This window comes from Colobus angolensis, unplaced genomic scaffold, assembly GCF_000951035.1.
Source record: "Colobus angolensis palliatus isolate OR3802 unplaced genomic scaffold, Cang.pa_1.0 Scaffold194, whole genome shotgun sequence".
NCBI lineage: Eukaryota > Metazoa > Chordata > Mammalia > Primates > Cercopithecidae > Colobus > Colobus angolensis.
In genome coordinates, this window is record NW_012115088.1 from 4237427 (window position 1) to 4257665 (window position 20239).

At 41.4% G+C, this 20239-nt stretch overlaps 1 protein-coding gene across 3 annotated transcripts in view; it reads left to right on the forward strand.

Annotated features, from left to right (window-relative positions):
- The window catches only part of SULF1 (sulfatase 1), a 196784-nt gene extending 182246 nt beyond the window's left edge, over positions 1-14538 (forward strand). For all 3 annotated transcript variants that reach the window (XM_011940921.1, XM_011940922.1, XM_011940920.1), the window contains one exon: positions 12989-14538. In XM_011940921.1, coding sequence (XP_011796311.1) covers positions 12989-13019 — 31 coding nt within the window. In that variant the 3' untranslated portion in view covers positions 13020-14538. The remainder of the gene's footprint in view (positions 1-12988) is intronic.
- Positions 14539-20239: the final 5701 nt, after the last annotated feature.

Sequence of the window (20239 nt, forward strand, 5' to 3'; positions counted from 1 at the left end):
CCATAAGAACCAGGGGAGGGCTCCAACCCAACCCCAAAGAATCAGAGGAAGCTTTCCAAGGAGTTGGCATTTATGCCACATCCTGAAGGCAACAGTGCGGTGATCCAGACACAGGATGGAAAAGGAAGTCAGTCCAACCAGAAGGCAAGACTCGTGTGGGGACTTATGATCAGTTCCGTGACGGTGCAAGGGAAGGAGAAGAGAAGGATGAGCTGAAAAGGCAACCAGGGCCTATTTTATGGAGCGTGTTATATGGAGAATGATGATATAATTTATCTTCCAAATAGGGATGTTTTGACCATGGGGGAGGAGTATTAAAAATGGTTAATGAGGCCAGGCATGGTGACTCACGCCTGTAATCCCAGCACTTTGGGAGGCCGAGGCGGGCGGATCACGAGGTCAGGAGATCGAGACCATCCTGGCTAACACGGTGAAACCCCGTCTCTACTTTAAAAAATGCAAAAAACTAGCCGGGCGTGGCGGCGGGCGCCTGTAATCCAAGGGTTGTACTCGGGAGGCTGAGGCAGGAGAATGGCGTGAACCCGGGAGGCGGAACTTGCAATGAGCCGAGATCGTGCCACTGCACTAGAGCCTGGGCGACAGAGGGAGACTCCGTCTCAAAAAAAAAAAAAGTTAATGATTTATATTAATTCTATATAAATATTGTTATGTATTTGTTTACCAATGAACTAGTCAATAGATCTATAAAACAGCTGTATTTAAAACTATTTTTTAAGTTAAAATATCAAAAATTCTGGACAAATGCCAAACTGAACAGGATACCAGTACAGCAGATACAAACTGGGACCATCTCAGGCAAACCAAAAATGTGGTCACCCTAGTTGCATGCTACATCAAAGGATGTAATCTCTGTCCTAAAAGCAATAGGCAGACATTCAAGAGCATTAAACTGGGAGAAATAATATGAGAGGATTTGGGCTGATCAGATTAGGTGACATAAATAGTTATGAGAATAGTTTTGTGAGTCACATTGGTTTGTGGGTCAGTTCTGGCTCCATCACTTCCCAGTTTGAGGACCATTACAGTATTACAACACTTACTATGGTCCAGTGCTCTTCTGAGTGCTTGCATATATTAATGTATTTAACCCTCTCAACACCTTTGTGAGGTCAGTACTATTATTATCCTCATTTTTTTTTTTTTTTAAGACGTAGTCTCACACTGTCGCCCAGGCTGGAGTGCAGTGGTGCCATCTTGGCTCACTGCAACCTCCACCTCCCAGGTTCAAGCAATTCTCCTTACCTCAGCCTCCCAAGTCTGGGATTACAGGCGCCTGCCACCACACCCAGCTTATTATCCCTATTTTACAGATGAGGAAATTAAGCCACAGAGTGACTAAATAACTTTTCCAAGATTACACAGCTGATAAATGGTGAAATTCAAACCCAGAGAGTCTGGTTCTAGCTGTGCTGTTAATCTCTACACTATACTGGTTCTCTTGGACAATTTATTTAACTTCTTTTATTATGGCTGAATTTTCTCATCTTTAATAAGGTGATTATATATACATAATAATACACAAGGATTTCATGAGATATTACCTGAAAAGTAAGCCCTGAATTCATGTTATTGTGTGACCAATGTTTGATAATAAATTTGAATAGTGAGAGATAAATTGTATCAAAGAGCCCTGGAATTTCTTTTTTTCTTTTTTTTTTTTCTTGCCCTGTCACTCAGGCTGGAGTGTTGGAGTGCAGTGACACAATCTTGGCTCACTACAACCTCCACCTCCCGGGTTCAAGCAATTTCCCTGCCTCAGCCTCCCTAGTAGCTGGCACTATAGGTTCAGACCACGATGCCTGGCTAATTTTTGTATTTTTAGTAGAGATGGGGTTTCACCATGTTGGCCAGGCTGATTTCAGACTCCTGCTCAAGTGATCCTCTGCCCGCTTTGGCCTCCCAAAGTGCTGGGATTACAGGTGTGAGCCACCACACCTGGCTGAGCCCAGGAATTTTGAAGGACATTTATCTTCATATTAATGGATGATAAAATTGCAGTTTTTAATGTCAATGCTATATTAATAAAGAGGAAAAGTTATATGCATTTACCAATAAGTGGATATAATCAGCCATTGACCACACATAGGTAGTCATCTATAAATGACATATATATTTATTTCTATTTTTAGATTATCTTTATGCTTGAACATTAATTGGCTTTCATTTGTAAAATAAATAGCTATTCCTGCAATTCATCCATAAAATTAAGTAGGTTAGAAATTTATGGTCTTCTGGTTGCTCTGCCTGTGGAGTAACCATTCTTTATTCCTTTACTTTCTTAATAAACTTGCTTTCACCTTACCAAAAAAAAGGCTAGGCACAGTGGCTCACACCTGTAATCGCAGCACTTTGGGAGGCCGAGGTGGGCAGATCACCTGAGATCAGCAGTTCGAGACCAGCCTGACCAACATGGAGAAACCCTGTCTCTACTAAAAATACAAAATTACCCAGGCATGGTGGTACATGCCTGTAATGCAAGCTACTCGGGAGGCTGAGGCAGGAGAATGGCTTGAACCCGGGAGGCGGAGGTTGCAGTGAGCCGAGATTGCACCATTGCACTCCAGCCTGGGCAACAAGAGTGATACTCCATCTCAAAAAAGAAAGAAATTTATGGTCTTTTTTACTAAGGCCAATTCTGATTTTAGTGACCTGCTAGTATCCAAAAACAAATTGTAAATTGGCTTTTTGATACTGGCAGGACACCAAAATCAGAACATGTGAAATTTCAAAGCCTCAATCAAATTCCATTTCAAGCTAAAACATATTATGTTTCAAGTAGCATGAAAATCACCCAAGATGAATACCAATTTGGCCCAAATATTGGAAACCCTGTGCCTTCAGAAACAAACAAACAAAGAAAAAAAAACAAAGAGCTCAGCAAAACATGGAAGGGCTTAGGAGGAAGGAGCAGATATATTAATGCAGATACTCTGGGCTCTTTCCATTGTGAAATTTGAATTAGCACCATTAGAAATGAGACTTGAAAGAGAATAGCTATATTAATTAAAATATCCTGCCAGATAGCAACAAGAAACAAACTATATATAAGGCTTTGTGATTTCTGATGGACCCATTGCTTGCTTCTTGAAACTGTAGACACCCGGCCCGGTGAAATTCAATTTGCTACTGAGCACAGATACCCAGAACCAGGTGTAGATGATGCCATAATGGAGGGGTTCACACAACCCAGGGGAATGGCCAGAGAGGCTCTGTGGAGGGGATGATGCTTAATCTTGAAGGCTGAGAGCTGACTGGGCTAATGAGTCAGGGAAGTACATTCTAGAAATAAATACAAACAGGAGAAAGCCTGGTACTTTCAGGACTTTGCACCTGGTACAGAGATGATGTGTCAAAGGGGAAGAGAAGAGACCAGAGAAGCTGCAGAAGTCAGCCAGTGTCTGCAGAAACAATCCCTTCTGCTTCTTATGACATCATCAGCACCTGTTAATTGTAACACTGCTCCAGGTAGAGTTAAAATTCCATGCATGCATCATCTCTTAAGTTACCCATCTGTGGAATATAGCATGATGTAATTACGTGGTTACGTTTTAAAAAGTAAGTAAGTGTCATCTAGAAAGAAATGTGACTTGGCTTGCGACCTGGGTATGTTCTTGAATTTCTCTTAGTGGATTCACGACTTTTCTGTTTCCGGGATTGGAGAATAATTATCTGTAACGTGAAATCATCTACATTTATTCTGAAAATTCACCTGTCAGAACAAGCCTATCTATACCTTTTCTCTCTGAACAAAGAGCTTCCAAATGACCCAAGAAAAAGGTTTCCTTTTTTGAGCTGAAGACAGGCAGAAACCAGGAGACACATGGAAAATTTAAGTTCTAATGTCAAATAAGTTTAACTTTCTATTTTGATATAACTTTACATTTACAGAAAGATTGCAAGAATAATTTCAAGAACTGTTACCCCATTTGCTTTATTGTTTTTTCTTGTTCTTTCACTCACTTTCTCCACATATATACATACCTTTTATTCTGAATCATTTGCAAGTAATTTGCAAACATCGTTCTCCTTTATATATAAATGCTTTAGGAGGTATTTCCTAAGAACAAAAACATTCTCTTATATAACTGTTAGGCATTTATCAAAATCAAGCAATTTAACATTGTTGCAATGCAATTGTCAAATCCACATTTCATGTTCAAATGTTAACAATTGTCCCAATAATGTCATATTCATCCTTTTTTGCTTTTCTGGCCTGGGATTCAATCCAGAATCACACATTGCAGGAAACTCACCTCTTTCGAGCATCCTTTTATCTGGAACAGTTCCTCAACTTCTCATTATCAGTCATGATATTTTAAAGAGTACATGCCAGTTATTTTGTAAAATGTCCCTCTATTGGGGTTTGTCTGACGTTTCGTCAGGATTGAACTGAAGCTGTGGATTTTTGTCAGGAATACCACATATTGTGATGTTGGGATATCTTATCAGGAGCTGCATGACATCTTGGTGGTATTACCTTTGATTACTTGGCAAAGGTGGAGTTTGCTAGGTGAAGCCACTATAATTTTTTTCTTTTTTAATTAATAGGTAATTCATCTACTAGCTTTTAAGGCATTCATGATTCCATGATTCATTTCTGCCTGAATCATCTGTTGTTACCATGATGGCTGCAAATGATGATTTCTTCCACTCTGTAATTCCTCTTGCTTGGTGTTTTGTTTTGTTTTGTTTTGTTTTTTGTGAGACAGGGTCTTGCTCTGTCACCCAGGCTGGAGCACAGTGGTGCAATCTTGGCTCATTGCAGCCTTGACCTCCCAGGCTCAAGGGATCCTGCCACCTCAGCCTCCCAAGTAACTGGGATTACAGGCACATCCCACCACCCTCAGCTAATTTAAAAACAAAAAAAAATTTGCAGAGACAAGGTCTCACTCTGTTGCCCAGGCTAGTGTCAAACTCCTGGGCTCAAGCGATTCTCCCAGCTCTCAATCTCCCGAAGTGCTGGATTACAGGCATGAGCCACCATGCCTGGCTCCTCCTGCATTCCTTAGGTAGCATTGTACTGTAAAGAAGAGATTTCCCTGCCACATGTGGAGGCTCACACCTGTAATCTCAGCACTTTGGAAGGCTGAGGTGAGAGGAATATGTGCTTGAGCTCAGAAGTTCAAGACCGGCCTGAGCAGCATAGCAAGACCTCATCTCTACTAAAAATACAACATTTAAAAAATTAGCTGGGCATAGTCCCAACACCTGTAGTCCCAGTTACTCAGAGGCAGAGGTTGCAGTGAGCTGAGATAGCACCACTACATTCCAACCTGGGTGACAGAGTCAGACCCTATTTCAAAAATATAAAAGAAGAGATTTTCCTCCTCTCCTGTGTATTTATTTCTATCAGTATGAACTCAGATTCTCAGTTTATTCCATGGATATTCTCTTGCTATCATTATTTATTTTGATGATTAAAGTGTCTTAGATTTGGCCACTGGTGTCCCTGCACCTGAGTTCCGTGTACTTTTGAAGCATCCTCATCATTTTTTGACTACCTCATTGCTTTCTGGCCTAAAGGCCTGTTCCAGGTTCATCTTGCATTTTTGCCACTCCACATCTGAAAGCAGCCATTTCTCCAAAGGGCCCTAGTTCCTTTTAAAGGGGAATGGCATTTGAACACCATAATCTGGGTCTGAGGTGTATACAATTGCTGCTGAGGTGTCTTGGCTTATAGATCCTTTTGCTGGATAGAGCTAAGACACACACGTGCATCTATCAACATCTATTCCTTTTTATTTTATTTTATTTTATTTTATTTTATTTTTGAGATAGAGTTTTGCTCTGTCTGCCAAGCTAAAGTGCAGAGGCATGATCTTGGCTCACTGCAACCTCCATCTCCTGGGTTCAAACAATTCTCCTTCCTCCCCTCCTGAGTAGCTGGGATTATAGGCACCTGCCACCATGCCCAGCTAATTTTTGTATTTTTAGTAGAGACAGGGTTTCACCATGTTGGCCAGGCTAGTCTTGAACTCCTGACTTCAGGTGATCCGCCCACCTCGGCCTTCCAGAGTGCTAGGATTACAGGCATGAGCCACTGTGCCCAGCCTCAACATCTATTTTTGTACCTACAGATATGTAGAGATATGTCTAACTGAGTGAACTAATACTTCCAATATAATGTTACCCTGCTCCTAATTTCAATTAAAATGCTTTTAGGGTTTCTCTATTAAATAAGAGGCAAGCTTTAGGACTGAGTTATATATAGTTTATCGTGCTAAGGAAATAGCCATCAGTCCTTTTTTTTTTTAGTGCTTTTATCTTTAATGAATGTTGAATTTGTCAAAAAGCATTTTTTAGCATCTATGAAGATGATCAGATAATTATTATCTTTAGATGTGTTAAAGTATTATTGTATATTATATTAATAGATTTGGTAAGAATGAATCCTTTCATTCCTGAAATACATTCCACTGGGTCATTGTGTGTTGCTTTCATAATTTTGAATTCTGTTCACCAATATTTTAAGATTTTTGTATCATATTTTTAAAAGATACTAATCTGTGATTTCATTTTTGTTTTTACTGGCATTATGTCTTACATATTATATTAGTTTCTTATTGCTGCTGTAATAAATTACCACTGTTCCTTTAAAACGACACAAATTTATTCTCTCGTGTTTCTAGAGGTCAGAAATTCGAAATGAATCTTACTAGGCTGAAATCTTCTGGAGGCTCAAGGCAAGAATGTCCTTGCTTTTTTCAGTTTCTGGGGGCTGCCTGCATTCCTCATTCATGGTCTCTTCCCCCATCTTCAAATACAAAAATGTAGCCAATCTTCAAATCAGTCTCTCCCCCAACCCACACCTTCATCTGTTTTCTGGGGTCACATCTTCTCCAACCCTCCTTCCTACCACCTCCCTTTCCCTTTATAAGGACTCTTGAGATCCCACTGGCCCCACCTGGATACTCCAGGATACTCCCATGCCCCAATCTCAGGATCCATGACTTAGTCACATTCGCAGAGTCCCTTTTGCCAGGTAAAGGAACTTGTCCATAGTTTCCAGGAATTTGGATGTGGACGTCTTTGCTGGGTGGAGTCCACTTTTCTGCCTATCGCAGCTATCAGTGTTATCCTTTCTTCGTAAAAAGAGTTTGGAAGTCTTCTTGAGTTGTCTGCTCTAGAACAGTTTATCAGGATTCTCTTTTCATTGAAGATTTGGTAAACTTCTCCTGTGAAAGTATATAGACCTGATGTGTCTTTGCAGAGTGGTTCTTTGGGCTTTCTTTTTCTTCTATGGAAACTGTTCTATTAAAGCCTTCTATCTATATTGGGTTGTTAAATCAAGTTTAGCCTAAAGCTGCTTCCTCACGTATTTTAAGTTCAGCCTAAAGGTTTCTCTGTACATCATGAACTATAACCTAAATAGAGTTGCATGCAGACTGTAGCTTACTCTTGTGCCCATCACTGAGTTTTGGCCCATCAAAGGTGGCCAACTGTTCAAACTCTGTTCAAATAAGGCAAACGCTGAGATGTAACCAATCTGGTTGCTTCTGTACCTCATTTTTGTTTTCTGTCCATCGCTTTTCTTTTTCTGTCCATAAATCGTTTTCCACCACGCAGCTGCGTTGGAGTCTCTGAGCCTACTCTGGCTTGGGAGGCTACAAGATTTGCAAATCGTTCTTTGCTCAATTAAACACTGTCAAACTTAATTCAGCTAAGGTTTTTCTTTGAACAGCGTCAATTTGGTCAAACTATTTTCCTGTGCAACTATGTTTCATCTAGGTTTTCAAATTTGTTCTCATTGAGGTCTGCAAAGTTGTCTCTTGTTTTTGTTTTTAAGACGGGATTTCCCTCTGTCACCCAGGCTGGAGTATAGTAGCAATCGTGGCTCACCGCAGCCTAAGCCTCCTGGGTTCTAGCGATCCTCCCACCTCAGCCTTCTGAGTAGCTGGGGCTATAGGCATGTGCCACCACACTCAGCTAATTTTTAAATTTTTATTAGAGGTGAGTTCTTGCTATGGTGCCCAGGCTGCTGTTAAACTCCTGGGCTCATGCAATCCTCCCATCTCAGCCTCCCAAAGTGCTGGGATTACAGGCGTGAGCCCCATCTCTTGTGTTTTTAATTCTGTATATTTCAACGATTTTTAAAATATTTACCAGTTTATAAGAAATGCAAATCAATAGCCAGATGAAGAGGAACATAGGCTAAGGTCCAAAGGGTCCCAAACGTAGAAGCTTCTGTCCTTGAGTTTGAAGTGTGCTACCTTCACAGCATGTGGTTGCATTCACCAACTGGAAATCTCTCTGAACCCTGTTATTGTTTAAGGTTTTTAACAAGGTTCCATTACATAAGCATGATTGATTGCATCATTGACCAGCTGTAGTTAACTTAATCTCCAGGCTGCTGTCCGCTCCCCAGAGGTCAGGAGGTGGGACTGAGAGTCCCAACTCTCTAATCATGTGGAGATCTTTCTGATTATCAGCCTAGCTCCCAACCTAGAGCTGTCTAGGGAACCCTAGCCATCTCCTCAACATATAAAAGACACTCTTATCTCCCTGGAGATTGCAAGGGCATTAGGATCTCTGTGAACTGGGGGTACATCAAATATATCTTTTCTTATTATGCCCTAGTCCCCTGGCCATGAACCCTTAGTGAGAAGATTATAAAAGCCAAAATATACTGGCACATTACTAGAATTCCATTCAGCCATCAAAAATTAGTCCAGTCCATCATTCTGTCATATGAAAATACCTCCTAGGGCAAGGCCATTCAGGTTTGCCAGCTTCTGTTGAATCTTGCCAGGAGTGGCTTAGCAATATATGACCTCACCCTTTTAGGAGTCTGGTATAATGGAGCTAAGAGACAATGTCATCTCCTGTTCTGAGCCCTTTTTGAGCTGTTAATGTAATATTGGATTTCTCTCATGACTCATGATATAACCCAATTATTCACTCCTTCAGCCTCAGTTACTGTTCCTCCATCTCTCCATTTATGACCAAAGTTTTCCACCTTTGGAAGAGACATTAGATTCATCCATTGTGCCGCTCCAGACTTCAGGCAGTAATACTAGTCTAGTATTATTACTAGACTACCAGTAATAGTCTAGCAAGTACCTCTTGCTAAGTCTGCTTCCATTCAAGTTGAGGTGCTGTGCAGAAGACTTGCATCATCACACCAGCATCATCTCCTGCCCCTCTCCTCTTATCCCCCTGCAAAGCAGAGAAATCTGTCCAGTGGGGGACCCTCCCTTAGCCCTCTCATGTTGGGTGTGAAGGTATGTAAGCCAACCTTCAATGCTTTTGTCTCCCCCCATTTTAGACAGCAAATATTTTAACTGCCATTCCTTCTTATTCTAATGGAATTGTTATTCTAAGGATAATGTGCACCATTATACGTCCATTTGATGTGAACTATCTTTGCTCACTTTTGGACACGGTGGGCTATAAAATGTGTCCTTTGATCTGAAGAAATATAACTTGGTGGTCCAAATTAGTACAATATTTTCTGTTCCTATCCTGTAATAATATTTTAAGCATTTGCATCTACCACTGGGTCTACAAAGCCCAGCCTGGGGTAAGTGTCTATTTCTGTTAGGACCCTGGTCTAGCCCCTCAGGGCTACTAGCACTGGTTGCTCCCATGTAATCCACTTACCAGCTATGCGTGGGGTGCCTACCCCAGGGGAATCTGGCCCATAGACATCTGCAGTCTCTGGCTCTCTTTTTGGCATTATATGTCTGAGAGTGCAAGAGGAATAAATAGGTCTAGGCTTAGCCCGTCTCTACATGGCTGCAACACCACCCCTCATGCCCACTCATTTTATGAGCCCCAGTAGCTACCACAAGGGAGCACACCAAAAGCTCCGCTTGATGGTTCCAGTAATATTCCAATACATATTCTTATTTATTCTTGCTGTATTTGATCTGCTTTGGACTGATATCAGCTATTGTGTTTCTATATATTTATCGTTGCATCTTCTATAATTTCTTCTTTATCAAGATAGTTGCTCTTTTCTTTTTCCTTCAGAACTTAGTAAGGTTTGCATTTTGGTAATTGTCTTTGTACTTATACATTGTTAATGCCCTTAATCCCTGTTTTGTATTTTTTCATTTATTTATTTATTGGTATTTTTAACAGAGATGGGGTTTCACCATGTTGGCGAGGCTGGTCTCGAACTCCTGACCTCAAGTGATTCACCTGCCTCGGCCTCCCCAAAGTACTGGGATTAGAGGCATGAGGCACCATGCCTGGCCTGAATTCCTGTTATCTTATTTAACCTTTCATTATCTCATTATTCAGTTTTTGATGGCCTTCTTTCACTCCCAACTATTACCTGAATCATACTCAATGAGCTTATTCTTTTTGGTCTGTGCTCCCTCTCACATTTTTCGTTGCATTATTTCTAGCATGTCCTATAAAATCCATATATTATTTTTTCACTCTTCTTTTACCTTTATTTTTATCCTAGATCTGATAAATCTATTAAATGTGCACCCTCTATATTTTTGCTTCAGTTTCCCTAGTGATTTCTTGGATGAACGAGTCACATCCTCTGGAAGATTGCTGAAGAAGAACTGATGTGCACAGTACCCCCTGCGTTCTTATGTGTTTCAAACTGTTCCTCCATAGCCTTGATACTTGAAGGAGAGCTGGACTGGACATGAGATGCTAGGTTCATATTTTAATTTCTGATTTCAGATGGCTTTTCCATCCTCAGATGCTTGATTTAGAACATTTAATTCACACAGCACTGGTGTGTTGTGGTTTTCTGCACTTTATTTCACCAGAGACATTTTCTTAAGATGGTTTTTTAAATTCTTGTTTTCCACTTTATTTTTGTTGTTGTTGTTTATTTTATTTTTTTAAGTTGTGGGATACATGTACAGGATGTTACATAGGTAAATGTGTACCATGGTGGTTTGCTGCACCTATCAACCCATCACCTAGGTATTAAGCCCACCATCCATTAGCTATTTTCCCTGATGCTCTCTTTCTCCCAACAACCCCACAACAGGCCCCAGTGTTATAGAGTTCCCCTTCCTGTGTCCGTGTGTTCTCAGTGTTCAGCTCCCACTTATAAGTGAGAACATGCAGTGTTTGGTTTTTTGTTCTTGTGTTAGTTTGCTGAAGATAATGACTTACAGCTTCATCCATGTCCTTGCAAAGGAAATGATCTCATTCCTTTTTATGGCTGCATAGTATTCCAACGTGTATGGGTACCACATTTTCTTTATCCAGTCTATCATTGATGGGCATTTGGGTTGATTCCATGTCTTTGCTATTGTGAACAGTGCTGCAATGAACATATGTGTGCAGGTGTCTTTATAACAGAATGATTTATATTCCTTTGAGTGTATACTCAGTAATGGGATTGCTGGGTCAAATGGTATTTCTGGTTCCAAATCTTTGAGGAATCACCACACTGTCTTCCACAGTGGTTGAACTAATTTACACTCCCGCCAACAGCGTGAAAGCCTCCCTATTTCTGCACAACCTTGCCAGCATCTGTTGTTTCTTGACTTTTTAATAGTCACCATTCTGACTGGCATGAGATGGTATCTCATTGTTCTTTATTTTATAGTAATTTGATATAGATTTAGGTTGCTTTTATTTCATGGATTTATAGTATTTACAAGCCTCCTAGTTTAACAGAATTCTTTTCTGTGACTGTAACTAAGTATACTCTCTCTTTACCTTTTTATTTTATTATTATTTAGGAATGAAAGTGAGAGAGGTTGTGTGTCTTCCGACTTTTCTTATCTCTTTTTTCTTGCAGGACCTGAAATTTCCCACCTTTTGCTTCCTCTTTGTTTTACCACCCAGTTTCCAAAGTGCGTTTCTCCCTTCTCTCTTTCTTTGTATCCTTTTCTGCCTGAAGCAATGCCTTCCAGACTGCCACCTTGAATCCTGCACAGGCACAAGGCTGGAACTTAGGGGTCCCATTCTCATTGTCAGTGCTGTGACTCACCAGGAATCTTTACAGTATTTTATGCAAAAGATTTGACATTCTTTCCACTAAGGCCTTCAATCAATCTTTGACTCCATTGACACTTCCCTCTTCTCTCTTCCATACTGTTTTCCCAGGGCTTGTGGCCACAGCGTGACATTCAGCTCTGCTGGGATTTGGTGTTACCATTTTTTACTTACAGGTGATCTGAAGATTGTAGGATTCTCTATCTTCTAGCTATACCGAGGTTATGAGTTTGGTGTAGTTTTGCTTATTCTTCTTGCTGGTCTGTGTGGCTTTATGGGTGGTCATTGCACTCATCTAGGCCACCTCTTTCCAAAGGGTACTTAGGCACAACTAGAGAACAAGTGTCGTTTTCTGCAGGGCTACAGTCATCCTGGAGATGCAGAAAGATCTGAGAGAAAGAAAGCTGGTGCCTTCTTTGCATATGAGAAAGCCATTCAGTTATCTGAGGCACACATTTATCTAGGACATAGAACTTTCAGGGCAAAAACAACAATCAAAGAAATAAATCCGGGCATTTGATTTGAAGAACTCAATTGCATTCAGATTTGCATTTATACTGAGTGTCAGGGAATACAAAATAAAAATATCATACTAAGCATTGCCTATTACATTCAAATACTTTCAAATTTGTCATTCACCCAGCAACCTTATAAGTAGTGATGATTTTATCATACAATTATTTCTACACTTTACAGATGAGGGAGCAAGACTCAGAGGGGCTCACTCACATGCTCTTCTGGTTACAAAGTTGATTTGAGTGGGGCCAGGAGTGAAGCCCAAATCCCCTGACTGAAAAGACAGTGCCATTTTCAGCACCATGTTTAGTCATAGACGTTTTCACGAATGTGATCTTTCCCCGCCCTCAATTTTCTGTTGTTTAATCACTTGTAACCTAAGGCCATTCTGTGATAACAAATGACTAGGGGAAAATGCTTTTGAGTGTCATATTTTTCATTGATTAACTCTGGAAAAGCAATGTAAGTTGCTTGTCCAGATAAGTAGAAAATCTTTTCTCCACTAATGATTCACTTTCTTCTCTTTTCACAGAGGACAGTTATGGGATGGATGGGAAGGTTAATCAGCCCCGTCTCACTGCAGACATCAACTGGCAAGGCCTAGAAGAGCTACACAGTGTGAATGAAAACATCTATGAGTACAGACAAAACTACGGACTTAGTCTGGTGGACTGGACTAATTACTTGAAGGATGTAGATAGAGTATTTGCACTGCTGAAGAGTCACTATGAGCAAAAGAAAACAAATAAGACTCAAACTGCTCAAAGTGAAGGGTTCCTGGGTGTCTCTGCTGAGCGCTCTGTGTCAGTGGAGATGGCCTCTGCTGACTCAGATGAAGACCCAAGGCATACGGTTGGGAAAACACCTCATTTGACCTTGCCAGCCAACCTTCGAACCCCGCATTTGAACCGACCAACATTAAGTCCAGAGAGTAAACCTGAATGGGACAACGACATTCCAGAAGTTAATCGTTTGAATTCTGAACACTGGAGAAAAACTGAAAAATGGATGGGACATGAAGGGACCAATCATCTGGAAACCAATTTCAGTGGCGATGGCATGACAGAGCTAGAGCTGAGGCCCAGCCCCAGGCTGCAGCCCGTTCGCAGGCACCCGAAAGAACTTCCCCAGGATGGTGGTCTTGGAGAGGACATTTTTGAAGATCAGCTGTATCTTCCTGTGCATTCCGATGGAATTTCAGTTCATCAGATGTTCACCATGGCCACTGCAGAACACCCAAGTAATTCCAGCAGAGTGGGGAAGATGTTGACCAAGGTGGAGAAGAATCACGAAAAGGAGAAGTCACAGCACCTAGAAGGCAGCGCCTCCTCTTCACTCTCCTCTGATTAGATGAAATTGTTACCTTACCCTAAACACAGTATTTCTTTTTAACTTTTTTATTTGTAAACTAATAAAGGTAATCCTAGCCACCAACATTCCAAGCTACCCTGAGTACCTTTGTGCAGTAGAAGCTGGTGAGCATGTGAGCGAGCAGTGTGCACACGGAGACTCATCGTTATAATTTACTATCTGCCAAGAGTAGAAAGAAAGGCTGGGGATATTTTGGTTAGTTTGGTTTTGATTTCTTACTTGTTTGTTTGTTTTATACTGAAACAGTATTATCTTTTGAATATCGTAAGGACGTAAGTATATACATGTTATCCAATCAAGATGGCTAGAATGGTGCCTTTCTGAGTGTCTAAAACTTGACACCCCTGGTAAATCTTTCAACACACTTCCACTGCCTGCGTAATGAAGTTTTGATTCATTTTTAACCACTGGAATTTTTCAATGCCATCATTTTCAGTTCGATGATTTTGCACTTTGAGATTAAAATGCCATGTCTATTTGATTAGTCTTATTTTTTATTTGTACAGTCTTCTCAGTCTCACTGTTGGCTGTCACTGTGACAAAGTCAAATAAACCCCCAAGGATGACACACAGTATGGATCACATATTGTTTGACATTAAACTTTTGCCAGAAAATGTTGCATGTGTTTTACCTCGACTTGCTAAAATCGATTAGCAGAAAGGCATGGCTAATAATGTTGGTGGTGAAAATAAATAAATAAGTAAACAAAATGAAGATTGCCTGCTCTCTCTGTGCCTAGCCTCAAAGCGTTCATCATACATCATACCTTTAAGATTGCTATATTTTGGGTTATTTTCTTGACAGGAGAAAAAGATCTAAAGACCTTTTATTTTCATCTTTATTTGGTTTTCTTGGCATGGCTAAGAAGCTTAAATGTTGACAAAATATGGTTAGTTTTGAATTTACATCAGGAACTTCTCAATAAAATAAAATCATGAATGTGCTACAATTTCAACATACCGCAAGGGAAGTTAATTTCTTAACCTTGTGTTCTATGATTATCTGTAAGGCCTTCACCAAGTTCTGATATCGTTTAAAGACATAGTTCAAAATTGCTTTCGAAAATCTGTATTCTTGAAAATATTGTTGTGTATTAGATTTTTAAATATCAGCTAAAGGATTACCTCACTGAGTCACTGGGGGTAGATATTGTAAACAGGAGGGGAGATAAGAAGTGAAAGTTCTGGCCTGGGAAGGCAGCCCTAACCCAGGAGCAGCTGAGAGACAGGTGAAGCGGGGCGGGAGCCGCAGCAGGAGCGGGAGTGGGAGCAGGAGCTGGGTGGGAGGCTGGGGCTTCTTGTGCCTTAGAGTCCAGAACACGGCGGGCATTAGGAAGCACTGAAGGCTTCTGAGCAGGAGGCTGAGATCTGAGCCTCCTGGTCACCTTCCCAAGAAGTACCCTCCTATTCCTACTCACCTTCCCAAGAAGCTGTGTTTTTGCTTACCTTAAGAGAGGTTTTCTTCTTATTTTTAGATAATTCAAATGCTTAGATAAATTTTGTTTTCTTTAAGTGTTTATGGTAAACTCTTTGAAAGAAAATTTAACATGTTATAGCTGAATCTTTTTGGTAACTTTAAATCTTTATCATAGACTCTGTACATATGTTCAAATTAGCTGCTTACCTGATGTGTGTATCATCAGTGGGATGACAGAACAAACATATTTATGATCATGAATGATGTGCTTTGTAAAAAGATTTCAAGTTATTAGGAAGCATACTGTGTGTTTTAATCATGTATAATATTCCGTGATACTTTTATAGAACAATTCTGGCTTCAGGAAAGCCTAGAAGCAATATTTCTTCAAATAAAAGGTGTTTAAACTTTTTCTGTTTCAGAGAAATGAACTTAACCAAGTTTTTGTGGTACACCCATTCCTTGCAAGTAAAATTGAGTCCTGATCTCTATTTATATGATTGAATATTAGCCAAACTTATAAAACTGAGCTGAAGTCAGTGTGTTACAGAACATTCTCAGATTAATGACTTCACCATGAATTTACCTCATTGCTGTCTTGAGGGAGGCAGCAGAGGCAGCACTGAGGTAGCTTTCCCAGCAGGCAACCTAGATGGTCACAAAGGCCCAGCACTCGGTTTAATGCTCTGATGTCACCTCCTTGAAATTCTTAATAATTTTTTAACAAGAGGCCCTACATTTTCATTTTCCACAGGGGCCCTGCAAATTAGGTCCAGGCAGAACCAAAAATGGTTGTGGGCAGTAAAATGGAATTTTTCAAAACCAAGGGAACAGACTCACCCAATGCAGTGTGGGTTCTTCAGGAACCATGAACTTGGGTGGAAACTTAAACGCCTTTCAAGATCTCAAGTTTTCTGATACACAAATTCCATATGCTTCCTTCTGTCTGTTCCAAATCTCCTGAAGAAATTTAGCCTTCAGGTTGAGGGGCTAAAAATCTGTGAAATGTCTAGAGATCAGAAGGTTACAAGAAAAGAAGAAGAAAAAAAAAAAGAAAGCACAGGGTCGGGGACCTACTGACCCAACCCTTGGATAATAGAGGAAACCAAGTTTTCATCAAGAGAACAGAGCCTAAGATAATAGCATTGTCGTCCAAAGGTGCGTCTTGGTGCCTTGCTCCTTGTTCCCTTCTGTAAAATGTACCTGAGTCAAATATTACCATCCTGGAGAAAAATTCATTTTCCATTCAATAGTTGCATATGGAGTACCTACTACGTGGCAAGGACATGAGAGAGACTGCATGTCTCCCAGAGCTGTTTATCGGATCTTGAAAGGCCCTTAGAGATTGTCTGCCCACCTAGCCTCATTTGATCTGCGAGGAAGCTGAGGCTCAGAAGAGCCGAGTGACTTCCCTAGACGTAAAAGAGGAAGAGATCTCTCAGAGGCCAGGCCTCTCCACTTTCTGCATGTAAACTCATATGCATATATACCAGTGTGTGTGAGGCACACAAGCATGCACCCCCCCCCTACCCCACACACACACACACACACACACATTTACCAGAACGGGGAAGAGAGGGCATCATGGGGCCCCATCTGCAAGGACTAGTGGAAAGAACTATGAACATGAAACTCAGCAAGACCCAAGTTAACTTCAAATGCTACTTTTTACTGTTTCTGTTACCTTGGAAAAGTCACACAAACCTCTCTAAAACAGCTTTCTCGACTGTAAGACATTTGGGTCAAGGATGGCAAATACATAGCATGTGTGACTTCTTTTCCCAAAATATCCCCAGGAAGACATTGCTAATCCAATGGGATGCTCATCCATTAAGCTAGAGCGTTTGTGGCCTTACGGGCCTTCTCAACACAGCCAACTACTTCTCCAGCCAGCTCTGCTGTTGAATAAGCATTGGCGTGCGAGACGAAAACCAGTGGTCCCTACCCAAATGAGATGATTTCTGAGACCCTCGCAGCCTTTAAAAAATAGCCAAACAAACCTGTGATCGGCAGCATGTGCAGTTCTTTGGTTCAGAGACAAGAAAGGAATACTTTACATTCCATTCCTTTGCCAAATATATCTCAATATGTTGGCTTTTTTTTTTAAGTATTTTAAATACTTATTTTTCAGAGCTCTTTTAAAACCCTCCTTTCCCCAGATTAGTCCAATTCTGCTTGATATTTCTGAAATGTATTTAACAGAAAACCAAGATCTTCAGTTGATAATTAAAGTAAGTATTCATCAGGGCAATTAATACCTGACTATGCCCTACCAACTGGAGCTTTTACGCCCCCAGGATTCACAGAAGCTGCTGTGAAAGCTGCGATAGTCCCCAAGCCCCTTTCCCACCTCCTGCCTCTTCCAGCTCCCGGCACATTCCCACACTCACTGCCTGGGGAGTCTTCCACCGCCTTGGCTCAGATCTCAGCCTCCTGCTCAGAAGCCTTCAGTGCTTCCTAATGCCCGCCGTGTTCTGGACTCTAAGGCACAAGAAGCCCCAGCCTCCCACCCAGCTCCTGCTCCCACTCCTGCTCCTGCTGCGGCTCCCGCCCCGCCTCACCTGTCTCTCAGCTGCTCCTGGGTTAGGGCTGCCTTCCCAGGCCAGAACTTTCACTTCTTATCTCCCCTCCTGTTTACAATATCTACCCCCAGCCCCATCTCAACCAGGAGAAATCTTGTCCATCCTTTAATTCCCATATCAGTTCGAAATTTAGCTTTTCCTTTTGTGTACACTTTCCTGGACTCATCGACCCCTGGAACTACTATCTCCGCTACTTGACCCTCTCCCCCCAGTAAGAAAATGTTGATGTTGTACCAAGTCTGCGGCCAATGGAAGAACAATCACTGGCCACACTTATCACCTCCCCCTTCCCCACTGCTGACCAAAAAACTGACCCTCATGTGACCATCGTTGGTTGTGGTCTAGTTAACTCACCTTTCCCTCAGTGGTGCTGTTGACACTGAGCACGTTGCCAGCACAGCACCTTGGGCCTTGTAGTGACCCCACAGCTGTGTGAAGTAAATGTAGAGACTGACTTTTAAAAATCAAATTTTCTCTGTTGAGACTACAGAATCCCTGACCCCTCATGTTGGGGGAAGCACTACAGAAAGATAGGGGACAAAGGAATCCGCACTACCTCACTCTTCAGCTGGCGAAGGTATTGCTTTCTTTCGAAATGTCCTCACATCAATGGGCCTTCTTCAGAGACTCAGGTCCAGAATCTGCATCCACCACCAACCTCCCCATTCCTTCCCCGACGTTTCCCCACTTTCCAGCCCCAACAGGGCGGATGACTCAGAACTGGAGAGAAATCAACCCAACCTCTAGTAAGTTTCAGCAGGAGAGGGGTCATGGGCCGACCCTGCCTCCCTCATCTGTTTCCCCATCACTAAGAGCATCACCCCATCAAGCCCAGGAACCAGAAGACACGAGATTAGCATGTGTTTTCCAAAATGACCACTAGGTGGCAGTCTAGTTCAACTAAAGATATCTTTGCTTGGCTCCAGGACCTACCCCTGCAAAGCGGCTACTTTGATTTCTAAAGCAACAGCGCTACCACGTTGACAAGAACACAGCTAGAACAACTTGATCCGCGATGGCAGGCTTGCCATTTCTTCAGTGCTTAGGATCTTAGCCATTCCAGCAGGCGAAAGAACAGTTTTTGCTTACTTCTGATTTATGTTTGTATTTTAAATTGGAACTGCCTCAAACTTTGACGTTTCAATTCAAAAGTGAGCACTGAATATCGATCTTCCTGCTTTCCAAAGTCTTTGTGCAATTAAAAATGTTTTTTTAGCTCCCATACACTAAAGCAACAGAGGCCATCTCTGCCTAGCTGGCAATTTTGCAAAGAAGAGCGGAACTGTATGCTTTTCAACAGCTCTTAAAACACTAAGATTGTACCAAGTCTGGTGCTAAAGCAAGGAAGACAAGTGACCATGTTCAAAACCTTTCCCTCTCCTCATTTCTTAAACAGAAACGTTTTCTGATGTGCCTATTTAAAAAGCCCAGTACCAAACACAGATCTACCTATATGCTGAAAGTGTGGGAAATTTAAGAAATTTAGCAGAAATCCTTTTGTCTAACTATGCACACATAATTGAGCAGAAGATGGTAGATTCAGGCAGGGGTTACTACTTGCTCTTCGCCTAAAAGGCTGCCTTGGTGAATGCAGAAAGCCACGGGGGGAAGTCAGCACTGATACCTAGATCCGCTCCCTCAATAACTCATGTAGTTTAGACCACTGCTGCCCTTTAGGTGAGCAGTGGGATGAGGGAATGAAAAGTGGAAATCAGTTATGCTGCTTCCCACCTACAAAGTGCTCAAGGCAGGATTCTAAATACACCCACATTGTGCTTCAGTCCGTAAGTTATGACTCCCTTACCTCCTTCCACCACTCACCCCAAAGTTTTAGATGCCCCTGTATTTAGAAAACTCCACTGCTAGTCAGGAGAGGCCTCCAGATCCAGGGTTTTTTTTTTCTCCCTAAGTGGATCTGAGCTCAAGTTCTTCTTCTTTTTAACTTAACTTTTAAGTTCAGGAGTATGTGTGCAGGTTTCTTACTCTTGTCTCAGAGCAGTGGCTTCTGGGCCACTTTAGCAATGAATGATTAGTTTGCTATTCAGTAGCAAACTAGGAGATAGGAGGAAGGGAGCTTTTCAGTGCTTTGTTGACCAAGTTTTGATATTCATGCCTTTGGAAATTATTCCAGTTTTTGGAATAATGAATTGGGCTTCTTTGGAAATTATTCTTAACCTATCAAAGTCAATCATGTGGCAAAGAATTATACCCACTGAATTCTTACCATTTACTCCTCTGTATTTTCAGGATCTCAGGCTGTTAGGCAGAGCCATGAGACTAGTTAGGACCAATGAAATGGGAGAATAGACACATGGCACTTCCAGGCTGAGAAAGGGAAAAGCTCTTTTGCCATTCTCTGGGCATTTCCTTTCTTTGCCCCAGCAACCAAATTAACCCTGAAAGTTCCAGATGA